Source organism: Myxine glutinosa, chromosome 13 (assembly GCF_964187855.1).
Source record: "Myxine glutinosa chromosome 13, kmMyxGlut1.1, whole genome shotgun sequence".
Lineage (NCBI taxonomy): Eukaryota > Metazoa > Chordata > Myxini > Myxiniformes > Myxinidae > Myxine > Myxine glutinosa.
Genome location: NC_136273.1, coordinates 98215500 through 98235375, shown reverse-complemented (window position 1 = coordinate 98235375; position 19876 = coordinate 98215500). Strand labels below are relative to the sequence as shown.

The following is a 19876-nucleotide window of genomic DNA, read 5'->3' as shown; positions in this document are numbered from 1 at the left end:
AGTACCTAGAGATGTTTTTTGTTTTTGTTCATGGATCCAGGCACTGACGACATAGCCCTCATCGAGGCCTGGCCTTAAAGAAAAGAGAAGAAAAGTGTATGATGTTTGTTTGTGAGAAAGGTTGAAGCTCGCCCGGTAGCTACAACGTTGGCTCGTATATCAAGAAGATGACCAAACGCCAAGATATAAAAAAAATAAAGTAAAAAGATCTTGGAACTGAAGGGCTTCGATTTCTTTTTCTTGGAACAGAAATTGGACCAGTGATTGTTGCAGCAATGGGGATGATAAACAAGAACCTTGCACAGTGCATTGTGATTGGTCATGCACTCCTTACTGAAATCTCTCAACCACTTCAGGAAGGCCATCCAACAAATGTGAGAAAGAGCAACAAAAGAGTGAAGGTGGGTGGAAAGCCTGGATTTTTTGAGCTTAGCTGGAAGGGGGTTACTGAAAGAACGCATGCATCTTGGAGGAGTTGAGGAAAGTCAAAGGGTTAAGAGAGCACAGGTAGCTTGACCATGGGAGAGGCAGTAAATAAAAATAAAACCAGAGAGATCACTGACCTGTCTGCAATAAGAGAGCAACAGGCCTTGCGTTTTAGCCTAATTACAGGAGATGTGAACAATGTTGAGAGCTTTAGATTCCACAGAATCCAGAAAGACAAATATAATGCTGGAGTACCAGCCCAAAGGGGAACACAGTACTCCACTTAGCAACAAAAAAGTCATTATAGGCTTGTACAGACAAGTGGGTCTTGTACAGACGAGGCATTGTTGTTGTTGATCCTACGTGACATTGGAAACGATCTTCAAAATCAATGACATTGAAAACAATCTTCAAAATCAATGACATTGGAAACGATCTTCAAAATCAATGATATTGGGAATGATCTTCAAAATCAATGACATTGGGAAACAATCTTCAAAATCAGCACGATAATTGCAAACATTATTTAACCAGACTTTGTGGTGTAATGGGTAGAGTGTCCTTTCCGAGTTTAGAAGGTCGGTGATTCAAAGTTCAAACCCCAGCCGAGTTGTACCAAAGATGTTAAAAATGGTACGTGCTGCTTCCTTGGTTGACGCTCAGCATTTAAAAGGTTACAAGAGCATGGGCAATCCCCGTAGGTTGGCATAGGAGGAAAATTCCTCCTCAGGTAATGCCTCGTTGAGTATGGTAAAAGCGGTGCCATTGTGATGTTTCTGGTACCTAGAGAAGTGACAGCACTTCCCCAAAGCTCAGTTGTTGTTTGTCCCATTCAACAGCCTTGTTTGTGCACGTATGAAGTATGTGTATGTGTATGTGTGCATTCCTTTGTCACTTCCTCTTTATCCAACTGTGGAATCACCTTCCTGCATCTATCTGATCATTTTCATCCCTGCACTGCTTCAAGGTTGGAGCTCATTTCCATCTCATGTTTCAAATTATTGTCTTTTTGATTCCTGCAAACCTCCTGCCATACCCCCCACCATTTCTTACATCAATGTCTGAATGTCCAATCACTGTCCATTTGTCCCCTTCCATCCTTTTGGAGTTGGTCAAAACCTCCTCGAACTTCCTATTGTTTTGCTCCTCAATGACCTCGACTTTGCATTAAAATTAACTTGTGTGCAGGTTTGCGAGCCTTACCCAAGTTCTCTGAGCTTGGATCGCCATCAGCTTTGGGTGTAGACATCGCTTGCGTAGAGAGGGAGGAGGTTGCATCACTAGAATCACCAACTGCAAAACAACGTTCAACAAGATGAATGGGAACAAACAGAAGCTCTCCAATAATTACCTTTGAAAAGCAAAGCTTTGTTCATACAATTTTCATCAGGGCAATTTACCGAGTGGTTACCTCTAAAATGTATAGGATTTTACAAAAGTCAATAGAACAGGTAAACTATATTACACAGGAACATACTGTGAACTCATACCAATCCAAATTCATCGAAAGGGAGAATGGGTTAGTGTAGATATGGTAAAGGATATTTTGGAGACTGACTGTGCATGTTTCGTGTTTCTGGGGATTTTAATATAATTAGTAATAGTGAAATTAGGGATCTGATGAAAATGGGAGCCAAATATCGGTGTTACGGATTCGGCCCTCATGATTGTTGTTATGATTATTGTTGTTGGTTCTAAGTATTCTGGTGATTGTGGTTGAAGGGAAAGGGTTTTTATAGTTAAAAGGTTTAAAAGCGCTCATGATAAAATAATACCGGAAATGGCACAGTGGGCCGGAAGAGGTCGAGGGAAGAAGAGGACGGGAGAAAAAGGAAAAAGGAGGTGTTCTGATGAAGCTCCGCACCTGGCGTGGGCGAGCTTCCATGGCGAGAGAACTTTGAGTCCGGGAAGGGAATCTTGAGCGATTGGTGATCGCTGGAATTGTGGAAAAGCCTGCGAAGCCAGGTACAGGTGTGATTCCGGAGAATCTTCGCCTAGCAGGACGGCTCGAGGACGAGCCAGCCGCCATTACCGGGACCTCACGCGTCATTCGCGGAACCTTGGTTAGCCGCATCCGCAGGTCCCGCCATCCGGTGATTTACCGAAATAGGTGTGTGCACTCGAGCGGCGTCGGAAGATTGCCCTGCGGTTCGTTGACTGAACGGGGAAGGTGCACATCTGGATCGCTTATTTGGGATTCCCTGTCCACGGTCAGGTTGCTGTTGGATTAGACCACGTGACGGTCCATGCCTTGCCTACACCGCCGTACTCACCTCTTCGCGTCTTCGCCTCATCTCCGTTGAGTTATAGAGACATTGAAGGGTTGGGCTCCATTCACTGGGAGCGCGGATCACTGCCGAGCTGCTGCTGAGCTGGGACTGGGATCTGTGAGTTTATCTTACTTACTCCTCAGTCACATTTGCTCTACGGCTAGGATACGGCGGCCGTACCCCCCCTAAATTGACAGAAACGTGCGGCGGCCGCAGAGTTTCTGAGGTGGCCTCAGGGTGGCCCTAGGGCGTATGGCTATCTTTTACAGGCCGTATGGGTCGCCGTGGAATTATAGCGCGGAGTTATAACTTTTTTCATTTCTAGGTTGGCCGTAGCAATTCGACAAGCCGTAGCCATGACAACTGTAAGTGCTGTTATACATATGAAAAAGAACTGGTATATATACCCACTCGTTACCGTCCGTCTGGCCGCACGTTCGCCTTAGGGCCCCACTGCGGTCGCCTTGCGGGCACCTTGAGGCTACCTTGCGTCTGCCTTGAAAATTCTATGGCCACCACAGGGACGCCCTAAGGTCACCGTGCGACATCAAATCAAAGACCGTACGGCACCCCCACGTTTTCGGTCTCCACAATTTCTAAATACCCCGTGCGGCTACCCGAAAAATAAAAACACGTGACTGCTACATTGTGTGACTGTGGAAATACTGCGGCCGCCCTATAATTGCTAGTGGCCGTAGATTTTTTAGACCCGACGGCCGCCGAGCCAAATGTGACTGAAGCATTAATAAGGTGGTACCATCTTGAGATTAATTGTATGACTGATTGCTTTCATTGTTGTATGGTTTCCTGTGTGCTTTTAATACAATCTGTTCATTTATAACCTTTGGGTGTGGTTCCACTATTGATTTGTTTTTGACACAGGATAACATATTTTTTTCTGCCGGGGCTCCTCGCGGGGTTCGGAGGTTTACCGAGACCAGGAGATCGGTGAGGACCCCGTAACAGAAATTGGGGGCTCGTCCAATTCACTTGTGGGCTCGAAATTGGGTCTGCGCCCGGGATCTAAAATTTCCTAAATCTAGTCCGGGAAAGAATTCCTTAACATTCCCAGAATTCCCAAATTTGGAACTTTTTCCAGCATTCCCAAATTTTTCCAAAAACACACAAAAAATTTTTTTAAAATTGATTGTGTGAAGGTTAACAGGTGTTAAGAGTAGTCACCATGGAGTTTGACGCAGATAAGTTTACAGTGACCCCTAGTGAAGCACAGTTCAGAGCGTTAGTAAAATTGGACCTCTTGAAATTGGCCAAACATTTTAGCTTGGAGGTCCGAACTAATATGAAGAAGGCAAAGTTGCAGACAGTGGTGATACAATCTATGGTGGGATTAGGAGCATGGGAAGAGGTAGCCTGGGATTGGTTACCCGAGGAACAAGAAAATGTGGAGCTCCAAAAAATGGAGATGCAATTGCAGAGCGAGGAAAGAAGAGCAACACAGGAAAGAGAACTCCAGGAAAGGTTAAAAGCAGAGGAAAGGAAAAGGAAAGAGCAGAACAGGAAAGAGAACTCCAGGAAAGGTTAGAAGAGAAAAAAAAGCAGAGGAAAGGAAAGTTGAAAGAGAACTCCAGGAAATGTTAGAAAATAAAAAAGCAAAAGAAAGAGCAGAGGAAAGGAGAGTTGAAAGAGAACTCCAGGAAAGGTTAGAGAAAAAAGCAGAGGAGAGAAAAGCCGAAAGGGAGTTAAGGGACCGTGAAATGGCGCTTCAGCAGGAAATTAGACTCAAGGAGCTGGATGTAATGAAAGAACGGGGAGAGGTGCCATCCATGCCGACTGGTTCGACACCGAGTCAGAACACCTGGGATGTTGGCAGACATGTGAGGCTGGTTCCACCCTTAAATGAAAAGGAGGTAGCCAAGTTTTTTTCCACACTTTGAGAAAGTGGCTCGACTGTTAAACTGGCCTGAGGAGTACTGGTCCATACTAGTGCAAAGTGTTCTGGTGGGTAAAGCTCAAGATATTTATTCGGCTTTACCGATGGACCAATGTGCAGATTATGAGGTATTGAAGAAACACATTCTCAAAGCCTATGAATTGGTCCCGGAAGCTTACCGGCAAAAATTCCGGCATGCCAGGAGGAGGGAGAGTGAGACCCATGTGGAATTTGCCAGAGGGAAGGAAACCATGTTTGATAGGTGGTATGATTCAAAAGGAGTTGGGAAAGACTTCGAACTATTGCGACAATTGATCCTGGTGGAGGAATTCCAACAGTGTGTCCACTAGGACATTAAAGTTCATCTGGAGGAAAGGAAAGTACCAAAGCTGTATGAGGCAGCCACCATGGCAGATGACTATGCCTTAACACACAGGATGGGGTTCCACAAACCGAACTTCTCGCCCAGACCTAGCCAGGGGAGCTATGGTGCATCGGGGGCGGAGAATGAAGATCCATGGGGGGGCCTCGGGATGAAAATGAGGTCCACTTTGACACCACGACTTCTAGAAATCAGAAGACTGCGGTTCCAAGACAGACCTATCGTCCGAGGGGCTCGAGGCAGACCACGAGGTTCTCCTCCGGGCCTACTTGCACTTTTTGCCATAAACCTGGACACTGGATGTCCAACTGTTATGCTCTGGGAAAGGAAAATCAGGAGCGGAGTCCGACTAGTACGACTCCAAATGCGATGGCCATTGTGAGAAATCGCCCTCAAAAGGGTGACCAACCATTTATTTCCGAGGGGTTTGTGTCACTGGATGGAGCCTCGACAAACCGGAGGCCGGTTAGGATATTGAGGGACACAGGAGCACATCAATCTTTAATGCATGAAAGCATCTTGCCATGGTCCGAGGAGACGGCAACTGGGGATAGTGTTCGTTTACAGGGGATTGGTGGCTGTGTTGGTGCTCCACTTCATGTCATCCATTTGGAGTCCGATTTGGTGTCAGGACCGGTCACCGTCAGTTTACAAGCCACGCTTCCTGCAGAGGGAGTATCGTTTATCGGGAACGATTTGGCCGGTGGTCAAGTTTATGGTAACCCGATGGTTGTTAAAAAGCCCAGTAGGGAAGATAACACCACACCAGTTAGGGATGGCGAAAAGTTTAGCAAGTTATTTGTAGGTGGACTGAACTTCAAAACAAAGGAAGATGTTTTGGAGTCTGCCTTCAGCAACTATGGACCGCTTTTGGAAGTGCTGCTGATAAAAGACAGGGAGACACAAAAGTCAAGAGGGTTTGGCTTTGTCACGTTTGAAAACTCAAAGGACGCCAGAGAGGCAGAAAAGGATCTGAATAGCAAGGAGTTGAAGGGTCGGACCATCACAGTAGGGAAGGCATTTCCTAGGGGTCGAGGGGGCTACAGAGGAGGACCACGGAGTAGTAGTGGTGGTGGCCGCAAGCGATATTATTATGGAGGCTTCCAGAGTTATGACAGCTCCCGAAGGAAGGATTATCAGAGCAGTGGCCGAGAAGGAGACCGCCAGTCAGGTGACTACTGTGACAAGTGGTCCCACCGTAATTATTAGGAGTCCGGAAAAGTTGAAGCACTGAATGCTGCGGAGCCGCCGAGCCAAGATTCCTGCACGGACTAACCGTGAACTCCACGTTCCTAAAGGCGTCCATGTAGTGAACTTTCCTCCCCGGACTAACCGTGAACTACACGTTCCTAAAGGCGTCCATGTAGTGAATACTTCCAGGCCTCACCACCCAACCACCATGGAACCTGGCTTTCAGCTCGGCCTCCCGGGGAAAGTGCTATAGATTTGCTGGCCTTTGGGTTTTTGATCACAACCCCTTAACCTTCATTCAAGAGAAACTAGAAGTAAAAATCAGAGGGGCAGGGACAATGTCGTTGTGGACGCTTGGTCCAGAGGGAATTCACTTTGGAAAGCTCTGGGGGTTGTGTAAAATTTTGTTGCTTTATTTTTGGGGAAGGTTGAATATTGTTGCCCATGGGGATTGCTGATTTGGGTTGTGGATTTACTTTTGCTTGTGAAAGAGGGCATGCAAAGAAAGTTTTCGCTGTGTTCAAACTTTCTTTCTTGAGGGGGGAAAGTGTTACGGATTCGGCCCTAATGATTGTTGTTATGATTATTGTTGTTGGTTCTAAGTATTCTGGTGATTGTGGTTGAAGGGAAAGGGTTATTATAGTTAAAAGGTTTAAAAGCGCTCATGATAAAATAATACCGGAAATGGCATAGTGGGCCGGAAGAGGTCGAGGGAAGAAGAGGACGGGAGAAAAAGGAAAAAGGAGGTGTTCTGATGAAAAGGAGGTGTCCAGTAACTCGACCTTGGAGCTGCATTGGGTCTTCAATCGTAGATTCTGTCTCCAATTTTATTAACAGAATGTGCAACAAGTTTAAGTTATCTGTAACCAGTTTCAATCCATGGTTTAACAGAATTGTAGAAGTCCTGGAAAATAGGATTGAGGTTTTTAGTAGTCGGGGCTTGCTTTCATTGGGTTGGTCTAAACCAGTGTTGAACAAGCCGAGTGTTCGTAAAGATATTCGGAATCTGCATGATAGATACGTCATAGCTCCAGGGGATAAGGCTGCTAATAATTTTGTTGTGGTTTGTAAAACGTTTTATGTGGAGGTTTTATTAAGAGAGTTAGGCATTGATCCAGTGACTTTCACTGGTATAGGAAATAGCACATATGATATGTTCCTTGTCATAAGTCCCTCCAGGATATTATCTCTGAGCATCAGGAAGTTAATAAGTTCAGTATTAAATATAAAGAGGCGAATCTTTGTATTCCTCGGCTTTTCTGGATTCCCAACTTCATAAGAACCCATACAAGTTTAGGTTTATAGCTGGTGCCAGGCAATGTACCACCAAACATTTATCCGTTATAGTTAACTCGGGCTTACAAGTTGTTGGGGAACAGTTCAGGAAACATTGTTTGGCAATTGAAGAGAATTCTGGTGTTAACTCTTTTTGGAGCATCAAGTCTACTTTGGAGTTCTTGGAGAGGATTTAATGCCTCAATATCAAGTCAGTTGACGTTTGTTGATTTTCCAACTTTATATATGGATTTTGATTGAGCACTCGTAAGGGATTCACTCTTCAAAGTAATTGACAAGGTTTTTAGCTCTTTTAATAAGTTTTTATGTGTCAGGTTTGATAGAACATTCTTTTCTAAAAATAAATACTCAACTTTTCATTGTTTTGATAAGCAGAAGTTTAAGGATGCTGTTAATTTTATTTTATTTTATACTTTTGCGTCCTTTTGTGGGATAATGTTTCAACAGGTTAAGGGTATTCCCATGGGTGGGAATTGCAGCCCCCGACTAGTGCCCATACTACTAGCGGACATTTTTCTTAATTTCTGTGAATTTTCATTTATTTCATGAAGAAAAAATTCGGATTAGCGGGACAGACGGACGGACAACCCGAAAACATAATACCTGCAGTGACTTCGTCAGCGGAGGCATAAAAAACCCCAGCCAACTTGAGCTGCACAGCATCCTTATCCTCCCATCCAGAACCCTCTCCAGTACCTTCATGACATGACTAAGGAGTGCTATGCACCTGTACTTCACGGATCTTGAACATCCCCTTCCCCTTCCATATTGGCATAATTTACCTTATCCTCCACCCCTCTAGAATTGACCCATCTCATATATATATATATATATATATATATATATATATATATATATATATATATATATATATATATATATATATATATATATATATATATTGTTACAGACGCGGCTTTTAGATGTTATATTGACCGAGCGGTGGTGTATTTAACCGCGTCCGAACAGTTACTCCCCGATTAAAACCCGATTTCACCCGACGTTGACCAGATCGCCCCACGGATATTCAATCGGGAAATCTCTAAAGCGATCGCAAGAGAATGAAAAAGAAGAAGAAGAATACGGAGGAAGAACAGATTTATTATACACACACAAGCAAAGGATGGAAGAAACAGTGACACAGCGAATCCTTAACTTACACTATTCATTTTTACTTAGCCCCAAGACAAACGAGCAGGACAGGACGTTCACACTTACGCAGGGGATAATGCAGGCAGGTAAGGCTTGAGATGGAGGCAAGGTCGGGAGGCCGCCGGTCGCAATTCCTCGCGGTTTTGGCGGGAAACCCTCCGTCGCGTATCCACTGCGGGAGACGCCACGCGCTGGTTCGGCACACCTGCTCCTCTTCTTGGGGCGGGGCCGTCTCCCTCCTTTCAGCGCGTCTCTCCAAAGCTGGTCTCCTTGCCGAGTACCTCTCCTCTTTGGCTTGGAGCGTTTCGCATCTCACCGCCTCTCTTTGGTGCAGCCTCGTTGCTCCTCTCCAGCTCATCTCTCAAAGCAGTCCCCTGCAGGCGCTTTTATCACCTCGGGCGAAATCAAGCCGCCGACTCCGAGGGCACGCCTACCGGGTCACTCACCGCGGTGTTGATTGGCTGTTAGGGCCGGTTCACTCCTTCCCTCTTCTGACGAGGTGGAGACACGCCTTTCTTCTCCAACCTTACCTCGTGGCCAATGGTGGTTGAAGAGAAAAACCGACCAAAATGCGGAAGGCAAATGGAAGGGAGGGTTTGGGGAAATTGGAAGGGCCTACGCTTATTTTGTTTGATACAATGCAAAGTCAATCTAGTGGGAAAACACATACTTAGCCTACATGGAATAAGGAAATACACTATTTAAAAGATATATCGTGACCTGCGTGTATATTCCATGCAATTAACTAGGACGCTGACTGCGACCATTATTTACATTAACAGGGTGGTACCGTACGTTTGTAACGTTCACATTGTAACGTTTTCACATTCGTTACACTTCCTCCAAAATTGTTACACTTCTCAAAAAACCGTTACACTTCTCAAATTCGTTACACACTTCTCAAAATCGTTACACTGCACCCCCCTTTCTTCAGGTCCGTCCTCGGACCTATTAAACTTTAACTTAGTGTGGCACGTAGGTGTAATTCCCTCTACAATTAACCTGACCCTGAGTGTGACAATTTTAAAACACAAATAAGTATGTCCCCCTATTGCATTGCATCCTGTCTAACAGACTCAAGCCCACAGCTAACCGAATTACGGGATTATTCTCAAACTATACATTTACGGTGGGGAGCATTATTTACAATGACGTGATTTCTTATTTACAACGCAACCCAGGACCTGTGTTTTTTTTTTTTTCTTTTTTTTTCTTTTTAGGGAACAAGAAAAAGAAATTCCTGTTGGGAGGGAGGAGACAGCACGCATTGCATCGATGCACCAGTACCAGTACCACCAAAGCACCCAAAAGCACCAAACACCACAAAGCACCCAAAAGCACCAACCAGTGCGCAGTCACCATGGCTCATAATAAACACAACAAAAGAACTGGTGGTGGTCTTCTCTTTCTCTGCTGGGCCGATGTTCTTCCCGACGTCTTCTGGCTTCATGCGGCCTATTTGGACATAATAAAAAGCACAACTTGTGTCCATTTTTATTTAGGGCCTCAGGGGCCAACTAAGGGTGGTCCATCTGTTTGGCAGAGGTGCCACCTTACCGAGGTCCGCAAGCAAGATTCCCTGGCCACTATGGCCGGTTTCCAACAGAGGTGCCCTGCCCCAGAACCTGGGGTCCATCAAGTGGTACTTGGCCGCAGAACAGCGGTCCATAAAGTGGTACATCAACGCAATGCATGCTGGTTCTGGGAATCTCGGGCGCACAATGGCCACCTCACGCACGCTCCCATCGGCACCCAATGGCGCACAGGTCATGTGGGAGACAAAAGAAAGACAATTGAGCGAGGGGTAAGGTCACAAGGGTACACGTCAATAAGGCAATGCAAGGTGAAATGCGTACGGAGGCCGAAGTGAGAAAGCTCGTCCCTACCGTACGTCACCCCCCTGTCACCTACCCTACCCTTGTTCTCACCCCATATGTACAAAAATCTACACATTTACAAATTCGTCACTACTGTCACGTCTTCCCCATATTTCCCCTATACCAAATTCGTCCCCACAATCCCTTTACTTCAAAATTTGCCATCACCAAATTCATCATCAATCCTCATAAGGAGGCAGAGATGGAACATCAAAGCACAATGTCACACCCACGTCATGATGCGTCTCACAATCCAAACATTTGCATCATAAAAAATTATCAAAACATGGCATGGTGTGGAGTACCTGTCACCTCAGGTGAGTGGATGCAGATGGTGCGAGGAGATCCTTCATCCTACCTATCCTCTAAATGACTTTAACACACTTTACACTACCCGGGGTCTTTCCCTGCCAATCCATTGGCCAACTTACACTACGGGTTCTAATAACCAATTCCCATTGGCCAAACTGTGGTGCTCCTCAATTTTGGGGTCTCACTCCCCCGATTCATCTCCCGGTGCTCTAGCACAATTTCTGGGCTGCGACGTGTACCTCTCCCAACAGGTCTACCCACCTGCACACCTCCACCACTGTAGTTGCCACCCGAGCTTACCTAGCTCCTCACCCTAACCTAACTAACTGGGGACAGCCCCTCTCCTGGCTCTGTCACCCCTTGGTGCCCTCTGGCACTGGGCTACCCGGGTCCGTCCTCCGGATCCTCGGGCCCCATCCACAACAACTACTACCGGCTCCCAGAGCCCACCTGCGGCCTCGCCTGGCCGACATCCTTACAGTGGTGGAGTGCCCAAACCAACTACACACACTAACAGGCTACACGCCCAGCCATTTCCACAACACCAACGCACCCATCCACATACCATTCTGTCACCCGCACCACAGATGCCAATATCCAACCACAATTTACCTGTACCCTCTACCTAACACTTACACTACCCGCCCCGGGTATCCGTGATGGGGGTCCACTCTTCCCCCATTCACACCTTCGCACCATCCACTCCACTCCACAATTTCCACCATACCCACTCCACGACCATCCATTGGCCAATACTCCATACCATTTATTCCATACACCTGTCCTCCATTCACCTGTCGTTGCACACCTGTGCAATCTCACCTGGTGCCACCTGCACCCTCCTCCTCTTTCTGGACCAGTTGGTCAACGCAACACACATCACCATCACTCACTCATACACTGCTCCACACACCTGTTCAGTTGCACACCTGTGCAATCACACCTGTTCCATTCTCACCTGTCCAATCCTCACACACACGGCATCATCTCAGCTAACTTCTCCCCTCTGAAACTTGCGCTTCCCAGTCGTCCCTTTAAACTATTGCGCTCCCACGTCATTATAATCCACACTAATCTACCTGCGTCCCCACTACAGGTATCAGTCACTAACTAAACTTAACGTTACCTAATGTCAATCTCTTCTGGATCCCTATCATTATCCAAGCCCTCCCTGGCTCGGTTGTCATAGCCACCCCATAAACTATTGCGCATTTGCCCCCACTCTGTGAGGGATGGTGGATTTGCCATCCCACCACATCGGGGGTCTCTCACTATCAATTTTGTTCGTCCAGATTCCACAAGTCAAAAATTTTCTATTTACTGCCAATTCTATTCACTTTTCTAAATTTTGTATCAAATCACTACTATCACTATCACCATCACCCGTCTACTTATTAGGTCCTCTCGGTGCGCCAATTCACATCTACAGCCCGGCTTCGTACAGCCAAGCAATGAACGCGGGTTCTTTTGTGCCAGCGGCTGGATACGTCCCGCATTCGGGGCAGGGACGGAGGCTTACCCGGGCCGAGATCCCATGCACCACCTCGGCGTGAAGCCATCCAATGTCCCGATCTCGACCTGCCGGCACGTCTCAATAGAAAGTGGTTGCCATGACGACCCTTCCTATCGGGCTGCCCGCTCCGCCTAGTGGAGCCCGGACGCGGCCGCTCCACGCGAGGCCCAGCGTGGATCGCGCACGGCGGTCCTTTCGAACCCGCCGTGGCTCGGATCTCCGCTGGTTCTCGCGGCACGCGAAGCCCGGCACGCACCGAGGGCCCGATCCGGCTAAAAGTCGACCTAACCTTTAACCCGGTTACCGTCGACGCTTCACCTGCAGGCTTACATGCATACGCTACCTCTTTCTTGCTCATACATGCAGCCGTTCCCATTCTCCTCGTACCTTTTCTTTCACACCTCGGTACACTCACTCCGCTCACCGACTTGGTCACACACCTGACCACCGAACACTTTGGCACACATTCGTCGCTCGCACACCTCACTAACACACCTCTTCGCGCCCCCTCCTCGGTCACTTCCTCTGTGACAATCACAGGTGTGCTCTCATTCGCACACCCATCCACGTGCCTCACTACCAACTCAAATGTGCCTTCCCACACACGCTCTACCATCCCAGGTGTGCTTCCTTCCATTCCAGGTGTACATCCTCGCTCACCTGTCACAACCAACTCACGCTCCGTTTCACTCTCACTACTCTCACCTCCACTCTCGGTCGCGCACTCACCCTTACTCTCGACAGCACACTCTTTCCTCATGCACCCGTCCGTTACACACCTTTCTCGCGCGTCCTCCCACGCACACTTTTTCGTTACTTCCTCCGTAACACTCACCACACCGCGCTTCCCTGTGCTCCCTCGCACACGCGCTTCGACCAACTCACTCTTGACGGCACACTCACTCCTCGGCGTGCACTTTTTCCTCACACACCCCATGGTCGGACATTCTCGCACACCTCTTTTTTTCGCACACCAGACCTGTCGCACACTTCACCAACGGCCTCTCACGAACACCCGGATCCAAACCAATCCCCAAGCCGACTGAAGCTTTCCTCACATCATATACATTGCCACTCACCTCCGTACTTCGTCTCACCTCCTCTGCCACCTGCAAACTTTTTATTTGGTTAGTGAGCATCACATCATGATTTGAACACAGACCTTGTACATATTCCATGACTTCCTCCTTTATCTCCCTCTTAGTTTCTGTCCGTCCCTTCTTAATTTCACTCACCTCTTCTCCCACTTCCTCTAATTTTTGTTTAACCTCTTTTATTTCTCGGTGCGTCTCCTCAAGTTCGTCCTCTAAGGCTACCGTGACCGTTTCTACGTGCGTCCTTACCTCCCGGTCCTTCGTCTCCATTGCTTCTGTCACCTCTTCCACCCTCATTGTCAGTTCCTCCCGTACCATCTGACATTGCCTCTGCGTCGCTATTAATTCGTTTTTAATTTCTTTTTGTGTCGCCTTTAACCCTCCGAGTACCGCAGTGTTCTTTTGAACCTGCTCCACTAACTTAGTTTGTCCCTCTGTCAGCTGTTCTACTCCTTTCGTCAGATCTTCTATTCCCCCCTGTAACTTTGCCGTATTATTTCTCACCTCTTTCTCTATACGCTTTTCGCCTCGCTTTACCTCCTCGCGCAGCCCCGAAACCTCCTCACTTACCCCTCTTCTGATCTCCTCTCCCATCACTTGCATCTCCTGCCCAGATGCCACCCTCATCTGCTCCATTTCCTCCCTGTGAGCATCCAGTTTGGTTTCTACCCCCATTCTGACCCCCTCTATCTGCTGCCCCATTTGGTTAACTTCCCTTTCCGCTTGGTCCCTCATGTCCCTCAATTTGCCTTCCATACTGTTTTCTAACCCCTCTAACCCACTTTTCACTCCCTCTATCTGATTCTCCTGGGCAGCCATTCTATTTTCTACCCCCTCTAACCCCTTTTGCATCCCTTCCATTTGATTTTCTTGAGCGGCCATTCTGTTTTCTACCCCCATTAACCCATTTCTCACCCCCTCTAACTGATTCTCCTGGGCAGCCATTCTGTTTTCCACACCCGTTAACCCATTCTTTACCTCTTTTATCCCGTTGTCTAACCCCTCAAAATTTTTGTCGAACTTCCCAAATTTCTTGTCTAACTCCTCACCGGTACCCCTCGCTTCGTCCCTCATTACCCCCATTTGGTTTCCCATTACCCCCATCTTGGCTTCTAGCCTGTCCATAAGGGCCCCCATTTTTCTGCTTTCCATTTTCTCACTATCGTTATTTTTCTGCATTTCCACCATGAATTGGGTCATGAAGGCTTGCATTTGGGTCGCGCTCATTGGTTCCGCGACCGTGGCCCCCTCAACCACGTGCGCGAGGGCGCCATTTTGTGCGTCTGAAACCTCCGCAACCACATTGCCATTTTTCTCCTCCTCCCTTTCCTCCACATACATTTCCCCGAGGTCCTGGGTCGATTCCACCCTGTCTATCTCTCCCACCGACATCCGATCGCCTTGATTGTCCATGGCGCGATCTCAAAATTCGGGTTTTGCTTTATAAAACAAAATAAATTTCGGCAGCTTGTAATTTTGAGCGCGTTAAGCGCGCTTCGGGTCCGATTTCGGGTCCGATCTCCCTCCTCGACACCAATTGTTACTCTAATAGTACAATTGGTGTTCCAAAATTTGGGCCTAACAAATTTAGTCCCAGGTTCGAATCCAACTCCTCGACACCAATTGTTACAGACGCGGCTTTTAGATGTTATATTGACCGAGCGGTGGTGTATTTAACCGCGTCCGAACAGTTACTCCCCGATTAAAACCCGATTTCACCCGACGTTGACCCAGATCGCCCCACGGATATTCAATCGGGAAATCTCTAAAGCGATCGCAAGAGAATGAAAAAGAAGAAGAAGAATACGGAGGAAGAACAGATTTATTATACACACACAAGCAAAGGATGGAAGAAACAGTGACACAGCGAATCCTTAACTTACACTATTCATTTTTACTTAGCCCCAAGACAAACGAGCAGGACAGGACGTTCACACTTACGCAGGGGATAATGCAGGCAGGTAAGGCTTGAGATGGAGGCAAGGTCGGGAGGCCGCCGGTCGCAATTCCTCGCGGTTTTGGCGGGAAACCCTCCGTCGCGTATCCACTGCGGGAGACGCCACGCGCTGGTTCGGCACACCTGCTCCTCTTCTTGGGGCGGGGCCGTCTCCCTCCTTTCAGCGCGTCTCTCCAAAGCTGGTCTCCTTGCCGAGTACCTCTCCTCTTTGGCTTGGGAGCGTTTCGCATCTCACCGCCTCTCTTTGGTGCAGCCTCGTTGCTCCTCTCCAGCTCATCTCTCAAAGCAGTCCCCTGCAGGCGCTTTTATCACCTCGGGCGAAATCAAGCCGCCGACTCCGAGGGCACGCCTACCGGGTCACTCACCGCGGTGTTGATTGGCTGTTAGGGCCGGTTCACTCCTTCCCTCTTCTGACGAGGTGGAGACACGCCTTTCTTCTCCAACCTTCTCCAACCTTCTCCAACTTCTCCAATTGGCCTCGTGGCCAATGGTGGTTGAAGAGAAAAACCGACCAAAATGCGGAAGGCAAATGGAAGGGAGGGTTTGGGGAAATTGGAAGGGCCTACGCTTATTTTGTTTGATACAATGCAAAGTCAATCTAGTGGGAAAACACATACTTAGCCTACATGGAATAAGGAAATACACTATTTAAAAGATATATCGTGACCTGCGTGTATATTCCATGCAATTAACTAGGACGCTGACTGCGACCATTATTTACATTAACAGGGTGGTACCGTACGTTTGTAACGTTCACATTGTAACGTTTTCACATTCGTTACACTTCCTCCAAAATTGTTACACTTCTCAAAAAACCGTTACACTTCTCAAATTCGTTACACACTTCTCAAAATCGTTACAATATATATATATATATATATATATATATATATATATATATATATATATATATATATATATATAAATATATAAATATATAAATATATATATATATATATATATATATAAATATATAAATATATATATATATATAAATATATAAATATATAAATATATATATATATATATATATATATATATAAATATATATATATATATATATATATATATATATATATATATATATATATATATATATATATATATATATATATATATTGTTGCGGATATGGGATTTGGCCTCCATCCATATCCGCTTGTAAATATTCCCCTATTTCCCCAATACTTCCCAACTATCCCCAATCCCCCATTCCCTAGTCCCATTGTCTGTAAACAACACTCTGTAGCCCCGACCTTCCCCTATTTCCCCCATTAAATGTCGCATCCAGGTTCAACGCATCTCACGTAGACAACTATAGGACATCTTGCTAGTTATTCTTAGTCTATGTCAGTTAAGGACTCGTTTCCATTAATTCTGACTCTTCGTTGCACCAGAATGTGATTGTATGGCACCGTTAGAAAGTTTAGGACCTCCCAATACCTCCCCGCAGCTCTTCCTCATGGTACAACAACAACAACAACAACAACAACAGCGGCGGCGGCGCGGGGAGTGTGCGTCCTCACTCCGGCTTGGTTAGCAGCCATTGAACATGTGCTCCGACGGGGTTACCACGCAGGGGCTCGCTGTCAGCTCCTCGTCAAGGGCGGAGCCCGGTAACCCCGCCGCACCCAATAGGAGCGGCGGACCGATTCCATCTGGGGCGGAGCTAACGAGCCGAGGGCGTGTCACTCCCCGCTGGACATGCGCAGGAAGAGGGAGGTGACGTCAGATGCGCCTCAGCTTGGAGAGAAAAGGACGCCACCTCCGAGCGCGACAATACCTCCCCGCATCTCTGGACCGGACCGTGTTGATTCTGCCCCTGAGCCAAGGTGCACCTTGAGCTATCGACTGCCTGTCCTTCCCTGCCATCAATCCCCGTGTAAGTCAGTCTTGTCCCGTTTGTCTGTGGTCTGTCGGGGATAGATAAGACTGTGTCTAAGTGCCCATCTTTTCTGTGCTTTACCTCTTACCGTGTAATCTACCCGTTTCTGCATCACCAATATTATATCCTCCTCCGGAGGTCTTGAGAACTGTACCCCTTGTGTCGTTGCATTTATCCCAGCCGTTGTGTCCTTTCCTTCATTGATTTAGCGTAGCGCGATTCGGCCAACGTTCGAGTGGAATCGGGTGGGATAGGGTTCTAATCGGGGAGTAACTGTGCGGACGCGGTAATACCAAACCGCTCGGTAAACTAACATCTAACACCGCGTCTGTAACAATATATATATACATAAACTGCTTCCTCCACCTGACTCCCACTTCTCCCGCTGCAATAACCATCTCTGTACACACCTCTTCAATACCTGGTGCCCTTTTTCAAAAACCGAACCACCTAATTTTAACCACATTTAAATAATGGTAGCACAGGATCACAATAGCTGCATAGGATACACAAGGTACACTCGGGTTCACCTGTACCATTTAGGAACTGGTGTTCACCTGTACTGCTTAAGAGCTAGTGTTCACCTGTACCGCTTAGGAGCTAGTGCGCACATGTAACGCAAAAGAGCTAGTGTTCACCTGTACCGCTTAAGAGCTCGGGTTCACCTGTACCGCTTAAGAGCTAGTGTTCACCTGTACCGCTTAAGAGCTAGTGTTCACCTGTACCGCTTAGGAGCTAGCGCGCACATGTAACGCTTAAGAGCTAGTGTTCACCAGTACCGCTTAAGAGCTAGTGTTCACCTGTACCGCTTAAGAGCTAGTGTTCACCTGTACCGCTTAAGAGCTAGTGTTCACCTGTACCGCTTAAGAGCTAGTGTTCACCTGTACCGCTTAAGAGCTAGTGTTCACCTGTACCGCTTAAGAGCTAGTGTTCACCTGTACCGCTTAAGAGCTAGTGTTCACCTGTACCGCTTAAGAGCTAGTGTTCACCTGTACCGCTTAAGAGCTAGTGTTCACCTGTACCGCTTAAGAGCTAGTGTTCACCTGTACCGCTTAAGAGCTAGTGTTCACCTGTACCGCTTAAGAGCTCGTGTTCACCTGTACCGCTTAAGAGCTAGTGTTCACCTGTACCGCTTAGGAGCTCGTGCGCACATGTAATGCTTAAGAGCTAGTGTTCACCTGTACCGCTTAAGAGCTCGTGTTCACCTGTACCGCTTAAGAGCTAGTGTTCACCTGTGCTGTACCGCTTAGGAGCTAGTGCGCACATGTAACGCTTAAGAGCTAGTGTTCACCTGTACCGCTTAGGATCTAGTGTTCACCTGTACCGCTTAAGAGCTAGTGTTCACCTGTACCGCTTAAGAGCTAGTGTTCACCTGTACCGCTTAAGAGCTAGTGTTCACCTGTACCGCTTAAGAGCTAGTGTTCACCTGTACCGCTTAAGAGCTAGTGTTCACCTGTACCGCTTAAGAGCTAGTGTTCACCTGTACCGCTTAAGAGCTAGTGTTCACCTGTACCGCTTAAGAGCTAGTGTTCACCTGTACCGCTTAAGAGCTAGTGTTCACTTGTACCGCTTAAGAGCTAGTGTTCACCTGTACCGCTTAAGAGCTAGTGTTCACCTGTACCGCTTAGGAGCTAGTGCGCACATGTAACGCTTAAGAGCTAGTGTTCACCTGTACCGCTTAAGAGCTCGTGTTCACCTGTACCGCTTAAGAGCTAGTGTTCACCTGTACCGCTTAAGAGCTAGTGTTCACCTGTACCGCTTAAGAGCTAGTGTTCACCTGTACCGCTTAAAAGCTAGTGTTCACCTGTACCGCTTAGGATCTAGTGTTCACCTGTACCGCTTAGGATCTAGTGTTCACCTGTACTCGAGTGTATCAAACACCGGTTTGTTCAGTTTCCGCGGTACAGGTACCCATGGTAGTGCGTTCAGTATTAATGGCCACAGTACACGTAATTAGCTCTTCCATGCGAATCTGAAGTGAACCGAGACCAGTTTGTTTGTTTGTTTGTTTGTTTGTTTTCCATTCTCAACGTTCACGTCATGAATACATTTGATTTGTTTTACCAAGAACCAGGCCCGGGCTTATCGAACAGGCGGCAAGTTTAATGTTACCTTAGTCCATTGGCATTACTCCATGTTTTGCGCTCCAGACATAAACAAAATTACCCTTCGGAACTGCAAGGTCGAAACCTCATTTGTCTGGAAATTTCACAAACCAATCCATTTTTTATAAATCGCAATAACGTCACAAAACGTCATTAAAATCGCCGAGCCGCATGAATACCTTCAGAATCCTCCTGCTCCTTGGACGCCATGTCCGAATTAGCCGTAAAAATGACAAGGCCACAGGTTGATGACGTAAATGGTGGTAAAAGTCAATTTCCTTCTTTCATGCAATAATTGCCGGCGACTGCAAAATTTATTCTTAAATATTCCCTCTAAATAACATGAAATACCCTTTTTCCCACCTACTCAAGGATAATTAATTCACCTGAGAGGTTACGATCTCGTGGAATTACAGCCGTGCATTACTCCGTCATGGTCATGACGACTGCACATTCGTTTCAGTGAGCCTGATTTAACGAGTAAACAAAACCATCACAAGTTATGACAATGTAATAAAGACACAACA

The 19876-nt window shown here is 46.9% G+C and overlaps 1 protein-coding gene across 1 annotated transcript in view; it reads right to left on the bottom strand.

Moving 5' to 3' along the window:
- The window catches only part of LOC137439137 (uncharacterized), a 63487-nt gene extending 43845 nt beyond the window's left edge, over window positions 1–19642 (bottom strand). Inside the window, exons 1-2 of the mRNA XM_068134854.2 lie at window positions 19529–19642; window positions 1630–1719 (exon numbers count right to left, since the gene is read on the bottom strand). Of these exons, the coding sequence (XP_067990955.2) occupies window positions 1630–1719; window positions 19529–19559 (121 nt within the window). The 5' untranslated portion in view covers window positions 19560–19642. The remainder of the gene's footprint in view (window positions 1–1629; window positions 1720–19528) is intronic.
- Window positions 19643–19876: the final 234 nt, after the last annotated feature.